This window comes from Lepidochelys kempii, chromosome 11 (genome assembly GCF_965140265.1).
Source record: "Lepidochelys kempii isolate rLepKem1 chromosome 11, rLepKem1.hap2, whole genome shotgun sequence".
NCBI lineage: Eukaryota > Metazoa > Chordata > Testudines > Cheloniidae > Lepidochelys > Lepidochelys kempii.
The window spans coordinates 32,263,610-32,284,978 of NC_133266.1; the positions used below are offsets into that span (position 1 = coordinate 32,263,610).

The following is a 21,369-nucleotide window of genomic DNA, read 5'->3' on the forward strand; positions in this document are numbered from 1 at the left end:
GAGTAACAAAAGTGCAGTATGAACAAAATCCTGTTGTTGTTTTTTCCCCCTACAGATTAAACACTAGTTTTGGAGCTGCAAATACTTGGCAGAGAATTTGACTAGTTAGTATTTGCCACATGTATAAAATGCTCATTAACAGATACTTACTCCTGTTACTTGGATTGTAGGCTCTTTGGGACACGGACCAGCTCTTTGTTATGACTTTATATACTACCTAACACAATGGGGCTCTGATCCATGACTGGGACTCCTAGGCACATAATACAAGGAAGAATAATATGCACCCAGAACGCGGAGATTTAAAGGCCAAAAGGAGGGACTCTTGTGATCATCTAGTCTGGCCCCCTGCCTAACACAAGCCATTGGACTTCCCTGAATTAATTCCTGCTTTAAATCCAATAGCGGTGGTTGCACTGGAATAATGGAGAGGCCTCTAAATGGGGTCATGCATTATTTAGTTCCTAAGTTGCTTGCTGATGGCAGAGATGTTGCTCTACACATCCTTTTCATTTGGCTCATGTTTTGTGGCTATACATAATCACTTTCCATACCTAATGGAGATGTATGAGAGACCAAAGGTAGAAAAAATAAATTAAATGCTTTCTACTCAAATTCTTGTTGCTGTTATAAAAATATAACCCAATAGCAGATTTAAAATAATCCCCGAAAAACCCACAATGCAATTGCTATGCCAGCTCTAATGGATTAGTTTTACTTCTTACACTGAAAAATAGAAAAGCTCACAATCTAAAATGGAAACAGACAAAATAACTAGATACTGGAGAAGTGGTGGAAAGTTCCTGTTCTTTGTTTGTACTGACTATCACTTTCAGCATGCAGATGAGTAATTAGACAGGCTTGATCTTTTAGTGTTTTGGGGGAGGTGTTTTTAATTTAGCAGCCCTAGACTGACCCTCTCAGCTACTTTTTTACAAACTGATAGCCCAGACAGACACCTGCAGTATTAGCAAGGGGGTGGACAAGCTGGGGAATCAGTGATTTCCTTGAGGGGTGCGGTATAGGGCTCCTTCCGACCCCACCTGCTTTCTCCTCTCCAGTGGGGTCAGATGCAATGTTCCTCACTTAAACTGTATCAGTTTCTCTGTGGGGGGATGAGAGTGCTCTCCTCCGCTGTTCTTGTTAGGCTGATGTAGCCTCTTCAGGCAGTTGCTGCTGCCCCAGCTGGCACTACCCTCACTGTTGATGCAAGAGTCTGAGAGTAGTGATGGTTTTCAACATGCAAAAGAAAAAATAAAGAAATGGTCAGTCAGAAGCCTCTCTAAATGTAAAATATACCTTTAAAAAAAAAAAGTCCAGGGTTGGCCATTTACTCACCCTGACCCTGACTTTAATGAAAAATGACAGCATTGACCCCTTATTTTAATCCTTATCTATCATATAGGGCTACAGGGTGTAGATCTGGAGGTGTAACAGAGCTAGATTAGAGTACTCCTTGTGTTTCTGGGAGAGCAAAGACTAACATTGTGTGTGACCACTATACACAGGTAAAGGCAGTGATACTTCTTGCACACCCCAGAGGGTCTAGGCATAATCAAGGGTGTGTGTGTGTGTAAGTCCTATAGCAGGAAATGGAGGGAACCCACAAACACACTGTGTCTTCTGGTAATCATTTTTTATTTAAAGTTATTCAGTAGGAAAGCTGTTTTTATGTTAGCCTCTCCTTGTGTTTCTTTAATTTTACACAAACAGGGGAATTGTCACATAGTATAATAGAAAAGTAGGACTGGAAGAGACCTCAATTGGTCATCCAGTGCAGTCCCCAGCACTGAGGCAGGTCTAAGTATTATCTAGACCATCCATGACAGATGTTTGTCTAACCTGTTCTTAAAAACCTCCAGTGATGGAGATTCCACAACCTCCCTAGGTAATTTGTTCCAGTATTTAACTGCCCTGACAGGAAGTTTTTCCTAAGGTCTCACCTAAATCTCCCTTATAGTAATTTAAGCCCATTACTTCTTGTCCTGTCCTCAGTGGATAAGGAGAACAATTTATCATCCTTTTCCTTATAACAACCCCTTATATACTTGAAGACTATCATATCTCCCTTCAGTCTTCTCGTCTCCAGACTAAAGAAACCCAGTTTTTTCAATCTGTCTTCGTAAATTGTGTTTCCTATACCTTTACTCATTTTGTTGCTTTCTTCAGTTTGTCCACATCATTCCTGAGGTGTGGTGCCCAGAACTGAACACAGTATTCCAGATGAAACCTTGTCAGTGCTAAGTTGAGTGGAAGAACTACTTCTCATATCTTGCTTATGCCATTCTTGCTAATGTTTCCTTCCTCTAAATTCTAGCTCTGTGTTGAACCATAATTCCAAAAATATCACTTATAAATTAAAAGAAAAATATTTATATAAAACTGATTTATGTAGTACATAGTGTTCTGAAAGTATAATGAGAGTCATCAAACTTCCCACAAGATTATTATTAATTGCTTTGAGCTGAGTTTTGTTGTTGTTAGATCTGTTTTGAGAGCTCTGAGATTACTTATAACATTCAAATTTTTGTTTTTGCATACAGGCTGACTACCTAGACAAAAAAGGCCAATGTGCTTTGGTCCATAGTGCATTAAGGGGACACTGTGATATCCTTGATTATTTGCTCAACATTGACTGGACAGTTCCTTCCCATGAACAAATTTCACTGAAAAAATGTCATGCACTTCAGCAGGCATTGACAGCAGCTTCCAGTATGGGACACAGTCAGGTAGGTTAGTGGTTGGAATGTTTCAAAACTAATTTGAACTATCAAAATGGTTTAAATCATGCTTTATAATAATAAATACAAAAAGGAAAACTATTGCAGCTTCAAATGACTTTAATTGGATATCATCTTAGGTTTTAACTGTATATAGTGTTCATGGTTATTTAACCAAAAAGTCCTTTGTGTCTTGTTTTTGTTGATATGTAATTGTCAAATTACTTTTTCTTCACTATTCTTAAAACTGTTATATAGAATTCCTAATTGTGATTACTGTTAATCCATACAAATGAATCACTTCCTACCTTAATCAAAGGCTTATTCTGCCTAGGATGGATTTTTTAAATTTTTCTTTTAAAAACCAAGAAAATACCATGCAGAAAACTACATTAAAAGAGCATTAGATTGCTTCACCTTCCAGCCTTAAACGTAGAAAGTACTAAAGTTAAGGTTGTATATGTAACCTTAACTCTGCACCCTTGTTGCATATGCAGTGAGATGCAGGGCTAGATCAGGGATGGGCAACTTGGAGCTACATCCAGCCCACCAGATCATTTTATTTGGCCTGCCAAACCCACTTCAGGGCAGGTGATCTCCCTGTGCCAAGGCCAGGAAGGGGGCAGGGTGTCATGGGAAGAGGGCCCTGTCTGCGCCCAGATGCACGCATCACATAATACTCTGGCAAGAGCCAATGGGCTCGAGTGGGATGACATGCCCAGCACTGCGGGACAGGGGCTGCTGCTACGGGGTGAATATGGGTTGGGCTTGCATACCAACTCTCCCTTGCCCCACAGCCTCTTGCACCTTGTGGGCAGGATCTGACCCCTTCTGCTCCCTCCTCAATAACCCATGACACACACCCTAGCCCACCAAAGTGTTTTAGTGGATTCTGTGGCTCTTTGCTATGTTAAAGTTGTCCATTCCTGGGGTAGGTCCTCAAAACTCAGTTGGACCAGCTTTGTCTGATACCCCAGTATGACTGAAAAGGTGGTTTTAGTCCACCTTATACAGTTTTCTAGTTCTGTGGCCAACTGGAGGCTGTTTCAGTTTTGACATGATTTAGAGCAGTCTTGAGACTTCTCTAAGTTGCGCCCAGGCACAAAGAGCTGATGATAAAAAGAACTTAACAGCACCTCCTTCCCTACTTACACCTCCAAAATACGTCCATCTCCAGAGGCTGCAAAGAAAAATGTAAGACTGGCTATGGTGGCTATACACTGCTGGAGGATTACAATTCCATTAGGAAAATCTTCAGCTGGCCATTTAGGCTAACTTTAAGGCCTCATTCACATGGCTGCACCGGTTTAACTCAAATTGTTTTATAAACTGTTCGTTAGTTAAGCTGATACAAAACCCCTGTGTGGACATGGTTAAACTGATTTAAACGTGGTTTATATTGATTTAGCTTAAGTAGTTTCTTTACTGAACTAAGCCAAATCAATATAAAGAAGATTAAAATTGATTTAAGATTGTTGACCCAGCAGTTTGCACTGGCTTAAATGATTTATTACAAAATACTTGTTAAAATAATATACATTGCACTGCCTTCCAAATCTGCCTTAAATAAGGATATATATTCTTTCACTATAGGCTTTTCTAAAGCGGTGAGCATCATAGAATCTGAGTGCCACACAAGCACTAATGAATTTATCCTTTACAACACTGTTGTGAGGTAGATAAGTATTATGCTCCCCATTTTGTAGATGAGACCTGAGGCACAGAGTGAATTGTTGGAGGTCATACTACAGGTCATTGGAAAAGCCGGGGGGGGACATAGATCTCCAAAGTCTCTAGTGCCTTAACTAGAGGACAGTTCTGTCTGTAATCCCCTGCTTTGTTTAGTGAATGCTGTCCAGCTTCTACAATATAGGAGCCTGGGATACTTGGAGTGAATTAGGGTTCCTGCTGAAAAGATGGGATGTAATCATATTAATCTTTTTATAGTAATGCATATGCAAAAGGGAGCAAAATTTAAGGCTGCATAGACAACATTGGTTCTTCTTCGAGTGATTGCTCATGTCTGTTCGACAATAGGTGTGCATGCTTGCCAGGTGCACCAGTGCCGGAAGTTTTTCCCCTAGCAGTACCCGTATGGGGGGAGTGCCCCAGCAACCCCTGGAGTGGTGCCTCCATGGCCGGTATAAGGGGAGCTGCGCACTCCCCCCACCCTCAGTTCTTTCTTGCCGCCAGTGAAGGTGCGTCAGAACTACTCTGCTCCAGCTTTGCTGCAGCTCATCCCCAGAACTGCTTGTTTGTTCAGTGTTAGTACCTGTAGTTAGGTTTCAGAGTAGCAGCTGTGTTAGTCTGTATCCGTAAAAAGAAAAGGAGTACTTGTGGCACCTTTGAGACTAACAAATTTATTAGAGCATGAGCTTTCATGAGCTACAGCTCACTTCATTTAATGCATACAGTGGAAAATATAGTGGGGAGATTTTATATACACAGAGACATGAAACAATGGGTGTTATCATACAGACTGTAACAAAAGTGATCAGGAAAGGTGAGCTATTACCAGCAGGAGAGCAGGGGGGCGGGGGGGATCTTTTGTAGTGATAATCAAGGTGGGCCATTTCCAGCAGTTTACAAGAACAGTAGGAGGGGAGATAGTTTTACTTTGTGTAATGACACATCCACTCCCAGTCTTTATTCAAGCCTAAATTAATTGTATCCAGTTTGCAAATTAATTCCAGTTCAGCAGTCTCTCGTTGGAGTCTGTTTTTGAAGTTTTTTTGGTGAAGAATTGCCACTTTTAGGTCTGTAATCGAATGACCAGAGATTGAAGTATTCTCTGACTGGTTTTTGAATGTTATAATTCTTGACGTCTGATTAGTGTTGCAAGGATAGGTTGTAGATCCTTGATGATGCGTTGGAGAGGTTTTAGTTGGGGGCTGAAGATGATGGCTAGTGGCGTTCTGTTGTTTTCTTTGTTGGTTGACGGAGCCAGAAGAGTACCCAGAAGTTACCTACTACAGGACAGGCCCAACCTTTCCAACGCATCATCAAGGATCTACAACCTATCCTGAAGGATGACCCATCACTCTCACAGATCTTGGGAGACAGGCCAGTCCTTGCTTACAGACAGCCCCCCAACCTAAAGCAAATACTCACCAGCAACCACACAACAAAAACACTAACCCAGGAACCTATCCTTGCAACAAAACCCGTTGCCAACTGTATCCCCATATCTATTCAGGGGACACCATCATAGGGCCGAATCACATCAGCCACACTATCAGAGGCTCGTTCACCTGCGCATCTACCAATGTGACATAGTGTGCCAGCAGTGCCCCTCTGCCATGTACATTGACCAAACTGGACAGTCTCTACGTAAAAGAATAAATGGACACAAATCAGACGTCAAGAATTACAAAGTAAAACTATTTCCCCATGTTTATTCCCCCCACCCCAACCCCCCACTGTTCCTCAGATATTCTTGTCAACTGCTGGAAATGGCTCACCTTGATTATCACTACAAAAGGTTTTTTCCCCCCTCTCTCCTGCTGGTAATAGCTCACCTTAAGTGATCGCTCTCGTTACAGTGTGTATGGTAACACCCATTGTTTCATGTTCTCTATGTATATAAATCTCCCTACTGTATTTTCCACTGAATGCATCCCATGAAGTGAGCTGTAGCTCACGAAGGCTTATGCTCAAATAAATTTGTTAGTCTCTAAGGTGCCACAAGTACTCCTTTTCTTTTACCTGTAGTTAGTTAGCTGTTTGTTAGTTCAGTTAGTTAGAACACCCAGGCCAGGGCATTCCCTGTGCCCCGGGTTTTAAGTCGTGCAACACTTGTAGGCGATCTATGCCAAGGAGTGACCCCCATGCGGACTGTCTCTGCTGTGATCGTTGCAAAATTTGCAAGTTGTTTAAGCCTTGGACTGAGAGAAAGGGACATTAGGCTCCAGGCTATTCCGATGGAGTCGGCGCTGACCCCGACTCCAGCGTGCCGTTCCGAGTCGGCACCACGGTGTTGGCACGTGGCATCCCTCCTGCACCATCGACCAGTCAGCGCCGCTCCCTGTCCATGGGGCACGCCAAGAAGGCTAGAAAGACGCCTTCTTCGCAGCGGCACTGAAGTAAACCTGGGACAGAGGTTAGACCCATGTCGGGCAGTCCTCAATCCCCACCGGCCTCTAGGCCTCTGACTCAAGTTGAGCAGAGTAGCCCAGCACATTCGGAGCAGGCCTCCCTAAATGTCCAGATGCCCTCCATGCTGGAGACCCTGTAGGCAGCCTGGGATGTTATGTCCATGCCAGTACCAGGAACACCGCCAGCTCTGTGCTCCAGTGGCAAGCTACTGTGGGGATCTCTGCGGTCACTCCCGGCTCTGTATCGGTCTCGTTTGAGGGAACGTTCCCGATATCGTTCACCACGCAGTGACCATTGAGGGCAAAGTCCACGGGGAGCGCCCTCGACTCCCACCAGGCTATCTGGTTGGGTTCCGTCCGACTGAGACTCTCTGCACCGCTCCACCTCAAGGAGTGAACACTGACTGGACCGAGGTAGACGTCGCCAAAGGTCCTCGTCTTGGAGGAGTTATTCCAGCCGGTCATGGCATGGACGTCAACACCGTTCCTGCTCGGAATCCTGCTCCGAGACCCCGCCAAAGCATCACCTCCACAGCCCCGGGTGTCGGTTGCCAGCGTCTCGCCGGCGTGGTTCTGCCCATCGGAGCTGATCACAGAGTAGCTGTTACTGACAGTACTGGTCCTCCACATTGGGATCGCGGTCTCGTGGTCAGCGTCACTCCTGGCACCACTGCTCCGCCCGGTCCAGGGACAGCCACAAGTCATATGTCACCGCGGCCTCTATTCGTAGCTGACCATCGATGGGCCAGGCCGAACAACTGGCTCTGCAGGTGCAGTGGCACCGGGCCCCATGGCTGGCCCAATGATACCAGTGGACACTGTGGCCCCCAATGCAGCCCCTGGTGTGGGCTCGCTCGGTGGCCTGAGCCCCAGAAGCACCATTGGCCTTCCTCTCCAGACCTCCGAGGAAGGAGTCGATGGGATGTACATCCTCGGCACCGTGCCCGGAGAGCGACCAGGTGGTGGACCCTCCGGCGCCAGCAGACACCTACAGTACCGCACCAGACTCCTCGTCCTCCCCGGATGAGGTGATTACGGCCCCGCCCCCGTCCGTCCAGCAGGAGGACTTTAGGGCCAGCAAGAACTCTTAAAAAGGGTGGCATCAAGCCTCCACCTCCAGGCAGAGGAGATGGAGGAGCCCTTCAACTCCCTATTTAATGTGCTGTCCTCTTCAGCACCAGGCAGGGTAGCCTTGCCTCTCCATGAAGGGGTGGCAAAAATTTCAAATGCCCTGGGGCAAACACCGGCCTCATTGGCCCTCATCTCTAAGAGGGTAGAACGCAAGAACTTTGTACCTGCCAAGGGACACAAGTACTTATACACCCACCTGGCACCCAACTCCCTGGTGGTCGAGTTGGTCAACCATAGGGAATGGCAGGGTCAGCCAGCCCCTATCCCGAAAAATAAAGATTCATGGAGGCTGCACTCTTTTGGAAGAAAAATGTATTCATCCTCAAGGTTTCAGTTATGAGTGGCATACCACCAGGCTTGAGCAGAGACTTCTCTCAGCATCAGTGGTTTCTCCACCCAGAGGTGGCTCACAGGCTTTTCTGAGTGTGAGAGACTCCCCAGGTGGACCTGTTCATGATTCGACAGAACTGGCGCTATTCCCGGTTCTGCTCCAGGTTGGGACTGGGATGGGACACTATCTCCGATACCTTCCTTCTGTCCTGGTCAGGCCAGTTTCTCGATGTCTTTCACCCGTTCCCACTGATCAGCAAGGTCCTGGGAAAAATAAAGACGGACACGGCCCGGGTCCTTCTGATTGCCCCAGCAAGGCCCAAGCAACATTGGTACAGGACCCTCACAGACCTGGCGGTTGCTCCGCCATGGCTATTGCTCTTCTGCCTGGACCTGCTCTCCCAGGACCAGAGCCGTTTCCTCCACCCCAGCCTAGTGGTTCTCCACCTCACGATGTGGCTGCTCAGTGGTTAGGTAGGGAGGAAAGGACGTGCTCAGAAGGGGTTCAATGCATCCTCCTAGAAAGCAGGCAGCCCTCCATGCGCCGCACCTACTCAGCAAAGAGGTCCTGGTTCTCCAGATGGGCAAATGAGCAGGGCGTTTCCCCGGTGGCTGCCCCGATCTAGCTTATCCTGGACTACCTTCTCCACCTTAGAGCCCATGGCCTGGCGCCCTCGTCAGTCAAGGTGCACCTGGCAGCCATATCAGCCTTCCATCTGCCAGTGCAGGGTCACACGGTATTCTCCCATGCTATGACTATCCGGTTCCTCAAGGAGTTTGACCATCTCTTCCCATGTGCTAGGTCCCCGGTCCTGCAGTGGGACCTAAATCTGGTGTTGGCCTGTCTCACTGGGCCCCCGTTTGAGCCGCTAGCCACATGCTCCTGGTCCCACCTACTCGTGGTCGCAATCATGTCAGCCAGGAGGGTCTTGGACTCAGGGCCCTGACCTCTTAGATGTCATACCTGGTTTTCCATTAGGACAAGGTCCAGCTCCGCCCATATCCTGTGTTCCTCCCGAAGGTGGTCTCCGCCTATCACATGGGTCAGGACATTTTTCTGCCTGTCCTCTGCTCCAAGCCCCACTCGTCCAGTGAGGAGCACCATCTCCACACGCTCGATGTGTGATGGGCTCTGGCGTTCTACCTCTAGTGGACCAAGCCGTTGAGGAAGTCTTCACAACTGTTCATTGCCTCGGATGAGCGCATGAGCACTCAGCAGCTCCACTCAGCAGCTCTCCAACTGGATCACTTCGTGCATCCATACCTGTTATGGTCTGGCAGGTATCCCCCCCACCACTGATTGTGAAGGTGCACTCGACTAGAGCACAAGCCTTGTCGGCTGTCGTCTTGACCCACGTCCCCATCTAGGACATTTGTAGGGTTGCCACATGGTCTTCGGTTCACACGTTCACCTCGCACTATGCAATTGTTTCCCAAACCAGGGATGACACTGGGTTCGGCAGGGCTGTACTTCATCCCGAGAATTTGTGAACTCCTACCCACCTCCAACAGATCTATTCCAACTATTGTGGAATACACATGAGCAATCCCTCAAGGAAGAAAAGACAGTTACCTTTTCCGTAACTGATGTTCTTCGAGATATGTTGCTCATGTCTATTCCACATCCTGCCCTCCTTCCCCTCTGTCGGAGTTGTGGCAAGAAGGAACTGAGGATGGGGGAGCGCAGAGTGCCCCTTATACCGCGCTATGGAGGCGCCACTCCAGGAGTTGCTTGGGCACTCCCCCCACTATGGGTACTGCTAGGGGAAAAACTTCCGGCACTGGTGAACGTGGTGAGTACGCACACCTATTGTGGAACAGACAGGAGCAACACATCTCGAAGAACACCAGTTACGGAAAAGGTAACTGTCTTTTCCCAAATGACACACTCAATTTAGAAAATAATAAAATTAATCTTCTTTAAGTGTGTTTTTGTTTATAGAAATAAAAATAAACATATGATCCATCTATACTACTGTGATAGGCACACTAAAAATGAATATAAATAGAATGTGCACATATCTTATTCGTATTTAACTATGGATGCATGTGATGTGTTCATTGAGAAAACAGATTCATATATTCCTCTTGGGAATAGAGTCTAGACAGTAACTTGAGATACATTTAGAAAGATCAAATGGGGAAGATTCAGCTTCTGTGTATGTGTCCAATATGTGATGCAACAAAATGACACAGGAAACTTAATATTATAGAAATAATGTTTATGTTGTAGGAAAAGTTTTTCCTATTGTTTTAGGACTCTGCTCTTTTAAAGTGGTTTACACTAATAAAACTGACAGCTAAACACTCTCACTATGAGACATAGAATGAACTTTTCAGTTTCTTTACACACTCTTTCATGGAGAAACAATATGCATGAAGTATTTGAAAATCCACTTTACCTTCCAACAAGTATTTGGTCCATTACTGAATACATTTGTTTTTGAGGATAACACTTACTATTGTGAGGGGAGCGTTAACTTCAACAGATATGAGGCCACTCATGACATACACTACCTAGTGAAGATTATCTCCACTGCTGCATCTTAAAGATGAAGTGAAGTGCTTTTTAAATTAAATAAATCCAAAAGTCTCTGAAGCTCATAAATCACTAAACAGATTTTAATATAAATGTATTTTAAAACAGAATAATTGAAAGTCATTTCCTCTCTTACATGACAAGACATGAGTTCAGAATTCTGTTTCTCTTGCCTGTTTGATTAGATCAGTACACCTAACATTGTATAAGGAGCCTATTTAGTAGCTGTTAGGGTTATCCGGTCTGGCAGGTATAACATTCATTAATTCGCATTTTGGCAGGTGAAAAAACGCTCTTGATTAACTTTTCAAAATGTTACATATTTGTTATTTTAAGGTTTTGTGAATATTCAGATAAGATAGGGTTTTTTTTAAGCATTTAGTTCCCATTCTAAGATTTACCACATCCTACAATCAGTAGTGAAGTGAGAAAACTAGATTTAGAGAAAAAACATTGTGCTAAAGCATTTAGTAATTTTTCAACAATTAGATATATTCTTTATGTGCTAGGGCTGGGATTTTCCAAGAGTCCTTAGGAAGCTAGGCACCAAAAACCCATTGTTAGGTATCCTAAATCCCTTAGGCCTCTTTGAAAATCCCACCTAAATTGACGTTTATATATCCATAGGACCCTACCAAATTCATGCCCATGAAAAATGCATCACGGACCGTGAAATCTGGTCTTCCCCTGTGAAATCTGTTTTTTTGTGTGCTCTTACCCTATACTATTCAGATTTCACGGGGGGGAGACCAGTGTTTCTCAAATTGGGGGTCCTGACCCAAAAAGGAGTTGCAGGGGGGTCCCAAGGTTATTTTAGGGCAGTTATAGTATTGCCACCCTTACTTCTGCACTGCTGCCTTCAGAGCGGGGCGGCTGGAGAGCAGTGGCTGCTGACTGAGGGCCCAGCTCTGCAGGCAGCAGCACAGAAGTAAAGGTGGCTATGCCATCCTTACTCCTGCGCTGCTGTTGACGGTGGCTCTGCCTTCAGAGCTGGGCTCCCGGCCAGCAGCCGCTGATCTCCAGCTGCCCCGCTCTGAAGGCAGTGCCACTGCCAGCAGCAGTGCAGAAGCACAACCCCCTACAATAACCTTGTGACCACCCCCACCCCCAACTCCTTGTGGGTCAGGCCTTCTACAATTACAGCGCCACGATATTTCAGATTTAAATAGCTGAAATCATGAAATTTACGATTTTAAAAAATCCTTTGACCATGAAATTGACCAAAATGGACTGTGAATTTGGTAGGGCCCTATATATTAGGAAACACAGTTCACAAAAAACTGTATTCAAGCCAACTTTATTTTGTATAGTATCTTTCATATAATCTATATCCAGTGGTAGAGTAAGATAGTACATGTGAGCTGTCTCCATTTATCTTAATGGTGTATTAACTCTTAACCTTAGTGACAATTTAAAGGTAAGCATTAAGTATCTCACTGATCATTTCTGCAGAAAAATCCATAATTTCTGGAGTTCTTCATTGGCGTTTGACTAGAATATCACTATTTTTCACTAATCTGCTATCTCTGTTCCCTAGTCTGACTGTATTTTAGAATGCTTTAAAGAATTAAGGTTACAAAATAATAGAATTAAGATGTATCATTGAGGGAGAAAAGAGGTCTTACATCTGTGTGAAATATGATGGAGAATCAGTGAGAATGGGAAATACAAGAAGGATATTCCAGATGGCAGAAGCTGAATAGACTCTCCCAGCAATGTTTCAAAAGTTGAAGGGAGAGAGTGGAGGCAACTGCTAAAAAAGTGAAGGGAGAGGAGTAGAGATATTTAATATCTGTGTGATCAAGTTGTAGATGTTTATAAAAGCAAGAGTGGCATTCCTAAACTGTGTTTTGGAATGTTGAGTTAGTAGAATTGTTCTAGTAGAGGGTTGATACGGTGGTTTTTGTTAATGTGTACATTTAAAAAAAAAATGAGCAGCAGCTTGTTGTGCATCTGGCATCTTGCAAGTTGGATTTTGAGAGGTCGCAGAGAAGGTGATAGAAGATAGTGATTATGCTGTTCAATATATTTTCTTTTTTTCTTTACATATTGGTGGCTGAGAATGAAATCCCAGATGTGTATTGCATTCATAGTTGTATTTTCGTCATGGCTGCTCATCTGTTTGATTCTACACTTAACATATATCTTTCAAACTTATTTTGCAACATTTTGTATCTCATTTAATTTCCTTAGGTAGTTATGGATCCAGTATTTTAGCCAGCATATCTTCCAAGTACCCTGCAGAAGATCTGGTTGAAATGTTGAAGGTGTAATTATTTGATACAATGATAAATTTGCAATAACAAATACTGCAGAGCAGTATGAAATGTGAACAGTGTTATTTTAATTCCTGAGTAGGACCCAGGACTTGAGAAACTGGGCTAAAAGAGAGAGAAAGATAAAAACTTGTCTTTTGCCACCCTTGGAATTTATTGCCACTATCTGCTATCAAACATATGGTAGAGAAGTGTTTTGTAAGGAGAAGAGCCTTGACAGACCTGGCAAACTTTTGATTTAAAAGCTGGAAGTGCTCTGCAAAATGAGTATTGGGTCATGGATTGTGGTAAATTTGAGATGAGGCAAAAATTCCTTCACACGAATAAAAGTTTATTTCCAATCCATTGATGAAGGTGAAACCTGCCAGTTCCTTCATAGTACAAAACTGGCCACAGTAATCATTCAGTACCAAAACATTTTCTTGCCATCTAAAATCTCTGCCTTTTCGCCCTCTCACAGCCTTTATAGAGCAATAGGGTAGCTAAATTCCTCATTGCTGGAAAAATTCCACCAAGCAGGTATGAAAAAGTGCAATAGAATTTTCTGACTTTAAGATGAATGTAAAGAATAGAATTAATCCACCATACGTTCCACACACTATTTCTTGAAATACATTCGGTGCTCATGCAGCCTGGGGCTCTTCTCCACACCATTCCTCCTCTCTGACATCCTGTACCTTAGTTGACACCCAAAACTTCTGCTAACGTGGATTCTCTTTCTCCCCTGCCCCACTTCCTTTGCTGCAGTCTCAATGGTCCTATCCACACTGCAGTTTACACTGTTAGGAAATTGCTTTAAATAAGTCATTTAATGCTATTGTACTTGCTAGTGCTAAGAGAGCATAACTTTATTAAAATGCTTTTTAAAAAAAACATTGCAAGAGAGGTCTTCAGTGTTCTTAGAAAAAACAAACAAACAAAAAAAACCCACTTGTAACAAAGTTATGCTCTGTCCGCACTGAGCAGCATAACTCTCTAAAGTGGAAAAAGATTTTAAAGGCTGCATCTAAAAATTGTGGTGTAAAGTGAGCATAGAAGGGGCATGGGAGTCTATATAATTCAAGATGGGTCTAAAAACATGCTTTTTGATTATAACTGGAGTGGAAAGTGTTGTATTCCTTGTAGGAAAACATGGTATTAACCAACCCGTACAGGACTTAGGCCAAACTGGCACTCTTTTTTGCATTGTCTGTCCTTGATTATGCTGGCATATTGAGGAGCTCATTAAAATCATTAACATGTAAAACACCCTAAAATGATTTATAGAAATATACTGGGTTTATTTTTTTAATGATTTTGAATGATTTTATAGAGTAGAAAATTAATCTTAAAATGAAGTTGTACCCCAAATAATACTGAACTTTTGCTTGGTCCACATGTGTTAGGAGAGAAGCAATCTCATTGCTGAAACCTTAATCTATTTGTGTACGCAGCAAAATGACAACCTAATGGTTTTTTCTAACTCTTTAATTTCTTTAACTATTTTTGACAGGTGGTTCGTTACCTCTTTGGGGTTGAAAAGGAACATGAAATAGACATTAATAACACTGATGCATTGTGGGGAGAAACAGGTATTTTATTTCTTATTTTTCCTAATGAGAGTTGCCCACATAAGATTATTGAAAGAGATTTTAATTTGATTTAAACTGCTTTGTACTTTCATCACAGGAAATTCACAATAAATCAGCATATAAAAGATTTTGTAATGACAATGCCAAACTTAATAAAAAGCCCAACCATTGTTTTATAAATGGGGTGGGAGATAAAATTTATACACAGTATGGAAATGAGTAATTTCTTAATGAAACTACAGATTTTCCTCTGAGGCCAACAGTGCAAAAGAGATGTTTTTATTATGGCGTTCACTTGGAGTGTTAAAATAATGCCCTGACTTTATTTTAATGCCCTAGCCTTTGTATTTTAAAAGGAAAAAAAATGTTGGGAAGTTGCCTAGTCAATTCCAGCTCGGTAACAGGTGCAAAATGTTCACATTTTCATGGTCAGCAAATGCCTTTTCAAACTCGTTCGCGAACAAAGTATATGTAAAAATATGGCTGTAAGAATAGCCATATTAACTTCATTTAAGTAGCTGAGATTTGCGTAGTGTGGCTTGCAAACAGTCTAATTTTATGATTCCCAGAAGCCTCTTTGCAGATGAGAGACAAGTATGCTTCCTCTCTGTGTTCTACACAAAAACTTCATTTTTATTCTTCATTGCTAATATAAAATCAGATAATGCTTCCCAATAAAACACAATTTTTTAAATGGATCACAAACTGCATCCTTGGGTAATGTTGGATTTGGGGGTTTTCGGGTGTGATTTTGTTGAATGAAGGCTTTTGCTTGGTGCCTCTTAACTTTGCTGACTTGATATATTCATAAAATTGGATGCATTAACACTTATGAGAGTAAACTACAGTGCTTTTAGCAATCAGCTGACTGAAAACACCATTCCCTGTTAAGAGTATACTTGCTTAGGAAAACCAGTCTGCTTTTTTTTTTAATTTAGCAAACACTAGAATCTCTGTGAGGACGGAAAGCTGCCTTTAACAGTGTGATCTGAATGCTTAAACAATACAGATCAGATTATTTTACCTTTCAGTGTCTTTTTTCTTTTTTAACGAATTTCCACAAAATCCAGTTTGCTTTTCCATTATTAACCACCAGGCACTTTGAAATCACTCAACACATTTTCCCCCTTTCTCCAACCAATCTGTAGCCATATGAGCTTGACTTTAGTTGATTAAAACTCTTCATGTACCTGTGTTGCAGTGTTTCTGCTCCATTACACGGCCATGAAGATAATTCTTGTACAAGAAGGTGGAAACTGGAACAAGACCACTTTATGTGCATTCTGTCTCTCTCAATGTCCTTTGTTTTGCAAGGGGAAAGCAGTTCAGGAGGGGTTTAATCACTGGATGAGCAAAGGGAAACATTAAGCTTTGTAAGCCCCTCAACACTTGATTTATCTCTCATCAGGATATCCAAATGGAACACGAGGTGAGGGAGGAGAAAGGAATTTAGATTATTAGCAGAAAATCTTCAGTCAACTCTTTCCCCTTCACTTCTCAATCAGAGATCAGCCTAATCCTGAGTTTGACCACTTTCAGAACATACTGCAAGATCCTCTTCTTTGACAAGGCATTTCAAGCATAACAACAATGCTGTCATGCAAATGGGTGCTCATGCACAAACCACACACACACAGATCCTCCATCTTCCTGTACAAAGTTTAATAGAATGCTTCACCATTCAAATGTCCTTCCTTTCTCAGTGGCCTTTATGTTGTTGCTCTGCCCTGCCTTCATCATCATGTCTAATACGAGTGTGGCTAGCTATAGAAGACATTGCGTGAAGTGCACACAGGTCTTGCAGTAAGAGTTTCTGAAGGACCCAGTAATGGACAGATAGGGATGAAGCTAAAAGTTTAGTACTTGGGAGTTCCTGCCTTTCAGCCTTATTACTCAGTCCATTGGAGCATGTTTGCCATTAGAAAATTGCTGGGGGAGGAGGAGGTAGGATAGGACCTCCCCCCCCAAAAAAAACAAAACAAACATTCGCTATTTGTGGGGGTGAAGTGCATGCAAGTTCAGGAAGGGATTTAGTAAAGCAGAGGACAGAGAGGAAACGGAAGATAAAGGAATTATAATTAACCAGGAAAAGGAAAATACACTAATGAAGAAAACTGTTGAAAAGACAATGCGGGGCGGGTGGGGGGGTAAGTCGGGATGGAGCTAGAGCAGGGGTTCCCAAACTATTCTGTGGAGAACTGACTGGTTGCAGAGTGCTGGCTCCTTCTCCTTCTTTCTAGCTGCTAAATTGCTTTAAAAGGAATGTATAAATACACCCAGTATTTTCCTGTTGACTTCTCCATGTAAGCAAGAGCAGTCATTGGTACAAAGATACGACGATTGTGAAAGGAAGGGGAGAACGGACTGGGAATGGGGCTTATGAGGCCAGCTGTCAGTAAGAGACCTGTGAGCTTGTAGCCCATGCTTTGGGAGTTTGAGAACCCCTGAGCTAGAGGACTGGATATCCTGGTTCCATAAGGCCACTGTGTAAGCAGCTTACAGGATCTGGAGAAGGCCAGCGTTGAATTAATCCTGTTCAGGGGAATTCTCTGCTGGTGTAAATCCATCTTGTACTGGTCACTTAGTGTAAGGGAAATGGCAGGGGGAGGGGGACATGCAGAGAGTGTTCTGGGGATGAAATACAAGTGGGAGAGAGGAGAGGAGGCAAGGTGGAGCCTAATCCTCCATTGGCATATGGTCCCTGAAGGACCTTATGCCAGTGGGGTGAGTTAGGGCCATCCCTGGGCAATCCTAATTTATGCCAGAGTTGAACAGCCTTGAATCAGGTTTCAGAGTAACAGCCGTGTTAGTCTGTATTCGCAAAAAGAAAAGGAGTACTTGTGGCACCTTAGAGACTAACCAATTTATTTGAGCATAAGCTTTCGTGAGCTACAGCTCACTTCATCGGGGACTCACCCTGCGGCACCCACCTCCACTTTTTCTGAGAATAAGTCCAGAAAGAATTAAGCTGCAGTTTTGAAATGGGCAGTTTTAGAAATATAATATTTAAGAAAAACATAGAGGGAAATAAGGGACTGTGATAGATACACTTCTAAAAAATTATTGGGTCTCATCAGATTAATATGGCTTGTGAAAAGATATGCTAATTTATGCACTCTGGAAACTTCTCACATTTTCAGTGTGCCTATGTGAACTCATATTTGTGCTGCACACTCTTAACTAGAGCTGGGCAGAAAAATCTCGGTGGATAAGGCACTCACATAGAGATGAGAGAGACTCAAGTTCAGGTCCCTGCTCCAGTGACTACTGCCAACAAACTAAAAAAACTGCATAATTTTCACAACTCTGCTCTTACTGCATTTAGAAATGTATCATGCAAATATATCTTGCCCAGGAATTTCTGAAAGGTGACAATCCTGTGTAGCACAGTTGAGAGAGAGGTTGGTGAAGTAGGGGGTTGCGAGGTGTCAAAGATAGAAAGGGCTGGAAGAGGGAGTAAAGAGTGGCCAAGGGAAACAGTGTGTTTTGTGTGTGCTTGTTTTAAAAAGAAAAATTGTATAAATGTTAAAAACATGGAAAAATAATAGGAGTAAACAGCGGAAGGATGGTGACATGCCTATGAGGTACTAGATGGTACCAGATATGAGAGAGGAGTTCTTTGAGAGATTGCATATGTCCATTGCACTGTATGTGTGTGCGTGTCCCGAGCATAGTCACCGGAAATTTTCCCATCTGTGTACCTGGCAGGTCGGCTCTGTCACCCTCTGGTGCTGCATGTGCACAGCACCGGTATAAAGGGCCCAGCTGACTCCGCGCCCCCTCAGTTTGTTCTTACCAGCCAGACAGTCGCTGGAACTGCCGTCCTTGGTACAGCAAGATTTTCTCAGTGGTCTTCGTTTTCCTAATAGTTGTATATAGTTAGTGTTTTAAATAGTTTTTAGTCTTAGTTAGTATAATTCGTTTTTTCTCTGTTAGCGGAGTTTCGTCCGTTCCCAGTGCTGAGGCGTGCCTCAGGTGCTGGGCTTCAAGCCCTGTGCCTCCTGCAGCAAGGCTATGCCTTTGAGCAACCTGCACTCTAGCTGCCTAAAGTGCTTGGGTGAAGCTCGCACCAGGGATAGCTGTCAGATCTGCAGCAATGTAAAACCCCGTACGAAGGAGGACTGGGAGGCTAGGTTAAAGTTCCTGCTGTTGGAGGTGGTGCTGAGACCTTCCTGCGAGCTGTGCCAGTCGGACTTAGCATCAAGCATCTCAGTATTGGTGAGGAGCACTCCTCCCACCGTGCAGGAGTCCCAGCACCATTTGCCATACCCAGTGCCTCGGCAAAAGCACAGGAAGCTGTCAGCCGAAAGGGGACATTCCCCAACTCCGAAGAAGGCCAGGCACGGGAAGCAGAGCAGATTGTGACCTAAGTCAGGCCGCTCCTCTGCCTTGGAATTGCAGTTGACACCTTTGTTTCTGGCCCTTACACTGCTACTGTTGAGTCTGGTACCATAGAAACCATCAGTGCCAGAGGGACAGTGCGGCACCAGCACTATCGTGGCCATCCGAGGCGGAGGCACGTGCTGCCGCTAGAGACCTGCTAGATCGTCGCCGGCAGTACAGGAGTCGGTGGCATTGGTACTGGGGGCAGGAGGGACCATGTAGCCCCCACTGGCCGCTTTCTTCTGGGCCGCATGGTACCGTTTAGAGTGAAACTGACAATACTGGCCCCAATAAAATCTTCCCTGCCTCGGCACTAATCTCCGGCCCTGGTGGCAACCGCAACTCCGTGGCCACCGGAGGAGACTTGTCATTGGAATTGGAGGTTGGGTCATACTCCTCTCGGCTGACCGCCCCCTCCTCCCCCCCGCTACTTCAGTCCCTACCCTCCCATGGACCATAGCACAGGAGTGCCATCAAGTGCTTGGCCTAGTGGTCCCATGTCAATGCCCTTTTGGAACCCTTGGGGGTTTCCCCCAATCCCAGGGCCCCATTCGAGACATTCATAGTTGGTGGCCTCCAAGAGAAGGGCACTTCCATCCCTTCAGGCAGCACTTGATCTGGACTCCAATTCCAAAGCTGGTGCCGAATTTCAGGAACCGGCTCTGTGGGATCCTGTTGGCCTCTCCTTGAAGGGGAGAAGGAGTGTCCTCAGTCAGTGCAGGCTGCCTTCTCCCTAGATGAGGCTGTGTCAGGAGCGGGCGTGTCGCCTCCGCAAGATCACTGTAAGGCCCACCAGGAGCTGCTGAAGAGGGTTATCTCAAACTTGGGTTTACAGGTGGAGGTAGTGAAGGAATTCTCCAATAGCCTGGTTGACATTCTGGCCATGGCGGGCCTGTCAAAGGTAGCCTTGCCTCTCAATGAGGCCATTGTGGACCTGCTGAAAGCCCTTTGGCAACCACCTGATTCCCTTTCCACCACCTCAAAAAGAGGTGAAAGGAAGTACTTTGTACACACCCAGGGTTATGAGTTCCTTTATGCTCATCCCTCCTTCTCCCCCGGATCCCTGGTGGTGTCTGTGGCCAACGAGAAGGAGAGGCAGGGTCTGCAAATGGTGACATCTAAGGCAAAAGACTCCAAGAAACTGGACCTTTTTATTAGTTTACCTTACCAGGGGGGGCTGCACCTTAGGATCTACTGGGCAGATATGACTTCAACATGTGGGACTCCATGTTGAAGTTCAAGGTCTCGCTTTCTGAAGAGACTAGGCAGTAGTTCTCTTCACTGGTGGAAAGGGGAAGTCGCTAGCCAAGGCTTCCTTGCAAGCTGCCCTGGATGCAGTGGATTTGGCAGCCAGGTCCACGGCCTCCACCACGTGGTGGCCATGCATAGAAGTTCATGGCTTCAGTCTCCTGCAAGAGGTCCATCAAACCCTTCATTACCTCCCCTTTGATGGAGCATTGCTCTTTTCAGAGCAGACTGACATGAAGCTCCATGGACTGAAGGACTCCAGAATGACCCTCAAGTCCATGGGATTGTATACGCCAGAGACTTCGAGAAAGCACATCAGGCCTAAGCAGTCTTCCTGGTACTCCGCCCTGCTGTCCCGTCGAAACCCACAGAGGAGATGGAGCAAGGGTTTTAAAAGCAGACCGCCACCCCCTTCTACCTTGGCATCAATGTCTGCCATATCCAGATATCCAGGGGCTCTAAGCAGGCTTTTTGATGGGATGCTTGAGGACGTTGTACCAGGTCCCGTGTTTCCAGATTCTGTTTCCCCTTTATTTTTGGACTGCCTATCCCACTTCATCATGGTATGGCCCCATATCACCATGGAATGTTGGGTGCTGAGCATGGTGAAAATGAGATACACCCTCCAACTATTTTTTCCAGGCCTGTACTCTACATTTGCAGAATGCTGTTTGCTGTTCTAGAAATCCACATCAGTGCTGTTTGATTGATAAGAACATCATTGGGAGGCCTGCTTCAGAGGTATTTGAACAGTCTCACAGTTTTCCAAAAGCATCTCTGTATGAAGATAGATGGATATGTAGGGGGTTTGGAAGATATAGGCTGAAACATTACCCACTTTGTAATAAGACTGATCAAAAGCCTGTAATTCGTGGCAGCTGTTGCAAACATTTCAGTTACATATGCTGCAGTTCAATCTGAATTGTCTGAGTGCATTGTCTTCAGCATACAGGAACTTGTAGATGAGAACTTCAAGAGATAGTTAATTCTCTTGATTAGAGGAAAATAATTCCTTGTAACACAGTGAAGGGGAGATAAATATTTTAGTTCTTATTTTATTTTTTGTTATGTTTATGT

At 44.3% G+C, this 21,369-nt stretch overlaps 1 protein-coding gene across 12 annotated transcripts in view; it reads left to right on the plus strand.

The window, feature by feature from the left end:
• TANC1 (tetratricopeptide repeat, ankyrin repeat and coiled-coil containing 1) overlaps window positions 1-21,369 on the plus strand; it is a 216,154-nt gene that overhangs the window by 166,297 nt on the left and 28,488 nt on the right. For all 12 annotated transcript variants that reach the window (XM_073305546.1, XM_073305545.1, XM_073305550.1 and 9 more), the window contains 2 exons: window positions 2,544-2,729; window positions 14,583-14,661. In XM_073305546.1, coding sequence (XP_073161647.1) covers window positions 2,544-2,729; window positions 14,583-14,661 — 265 coding nt within the window. The remainder of the gene's footprint in view (window positions 1-2,543; window positions 2,730-14,582; window positions 14,662-21,369) is intronic.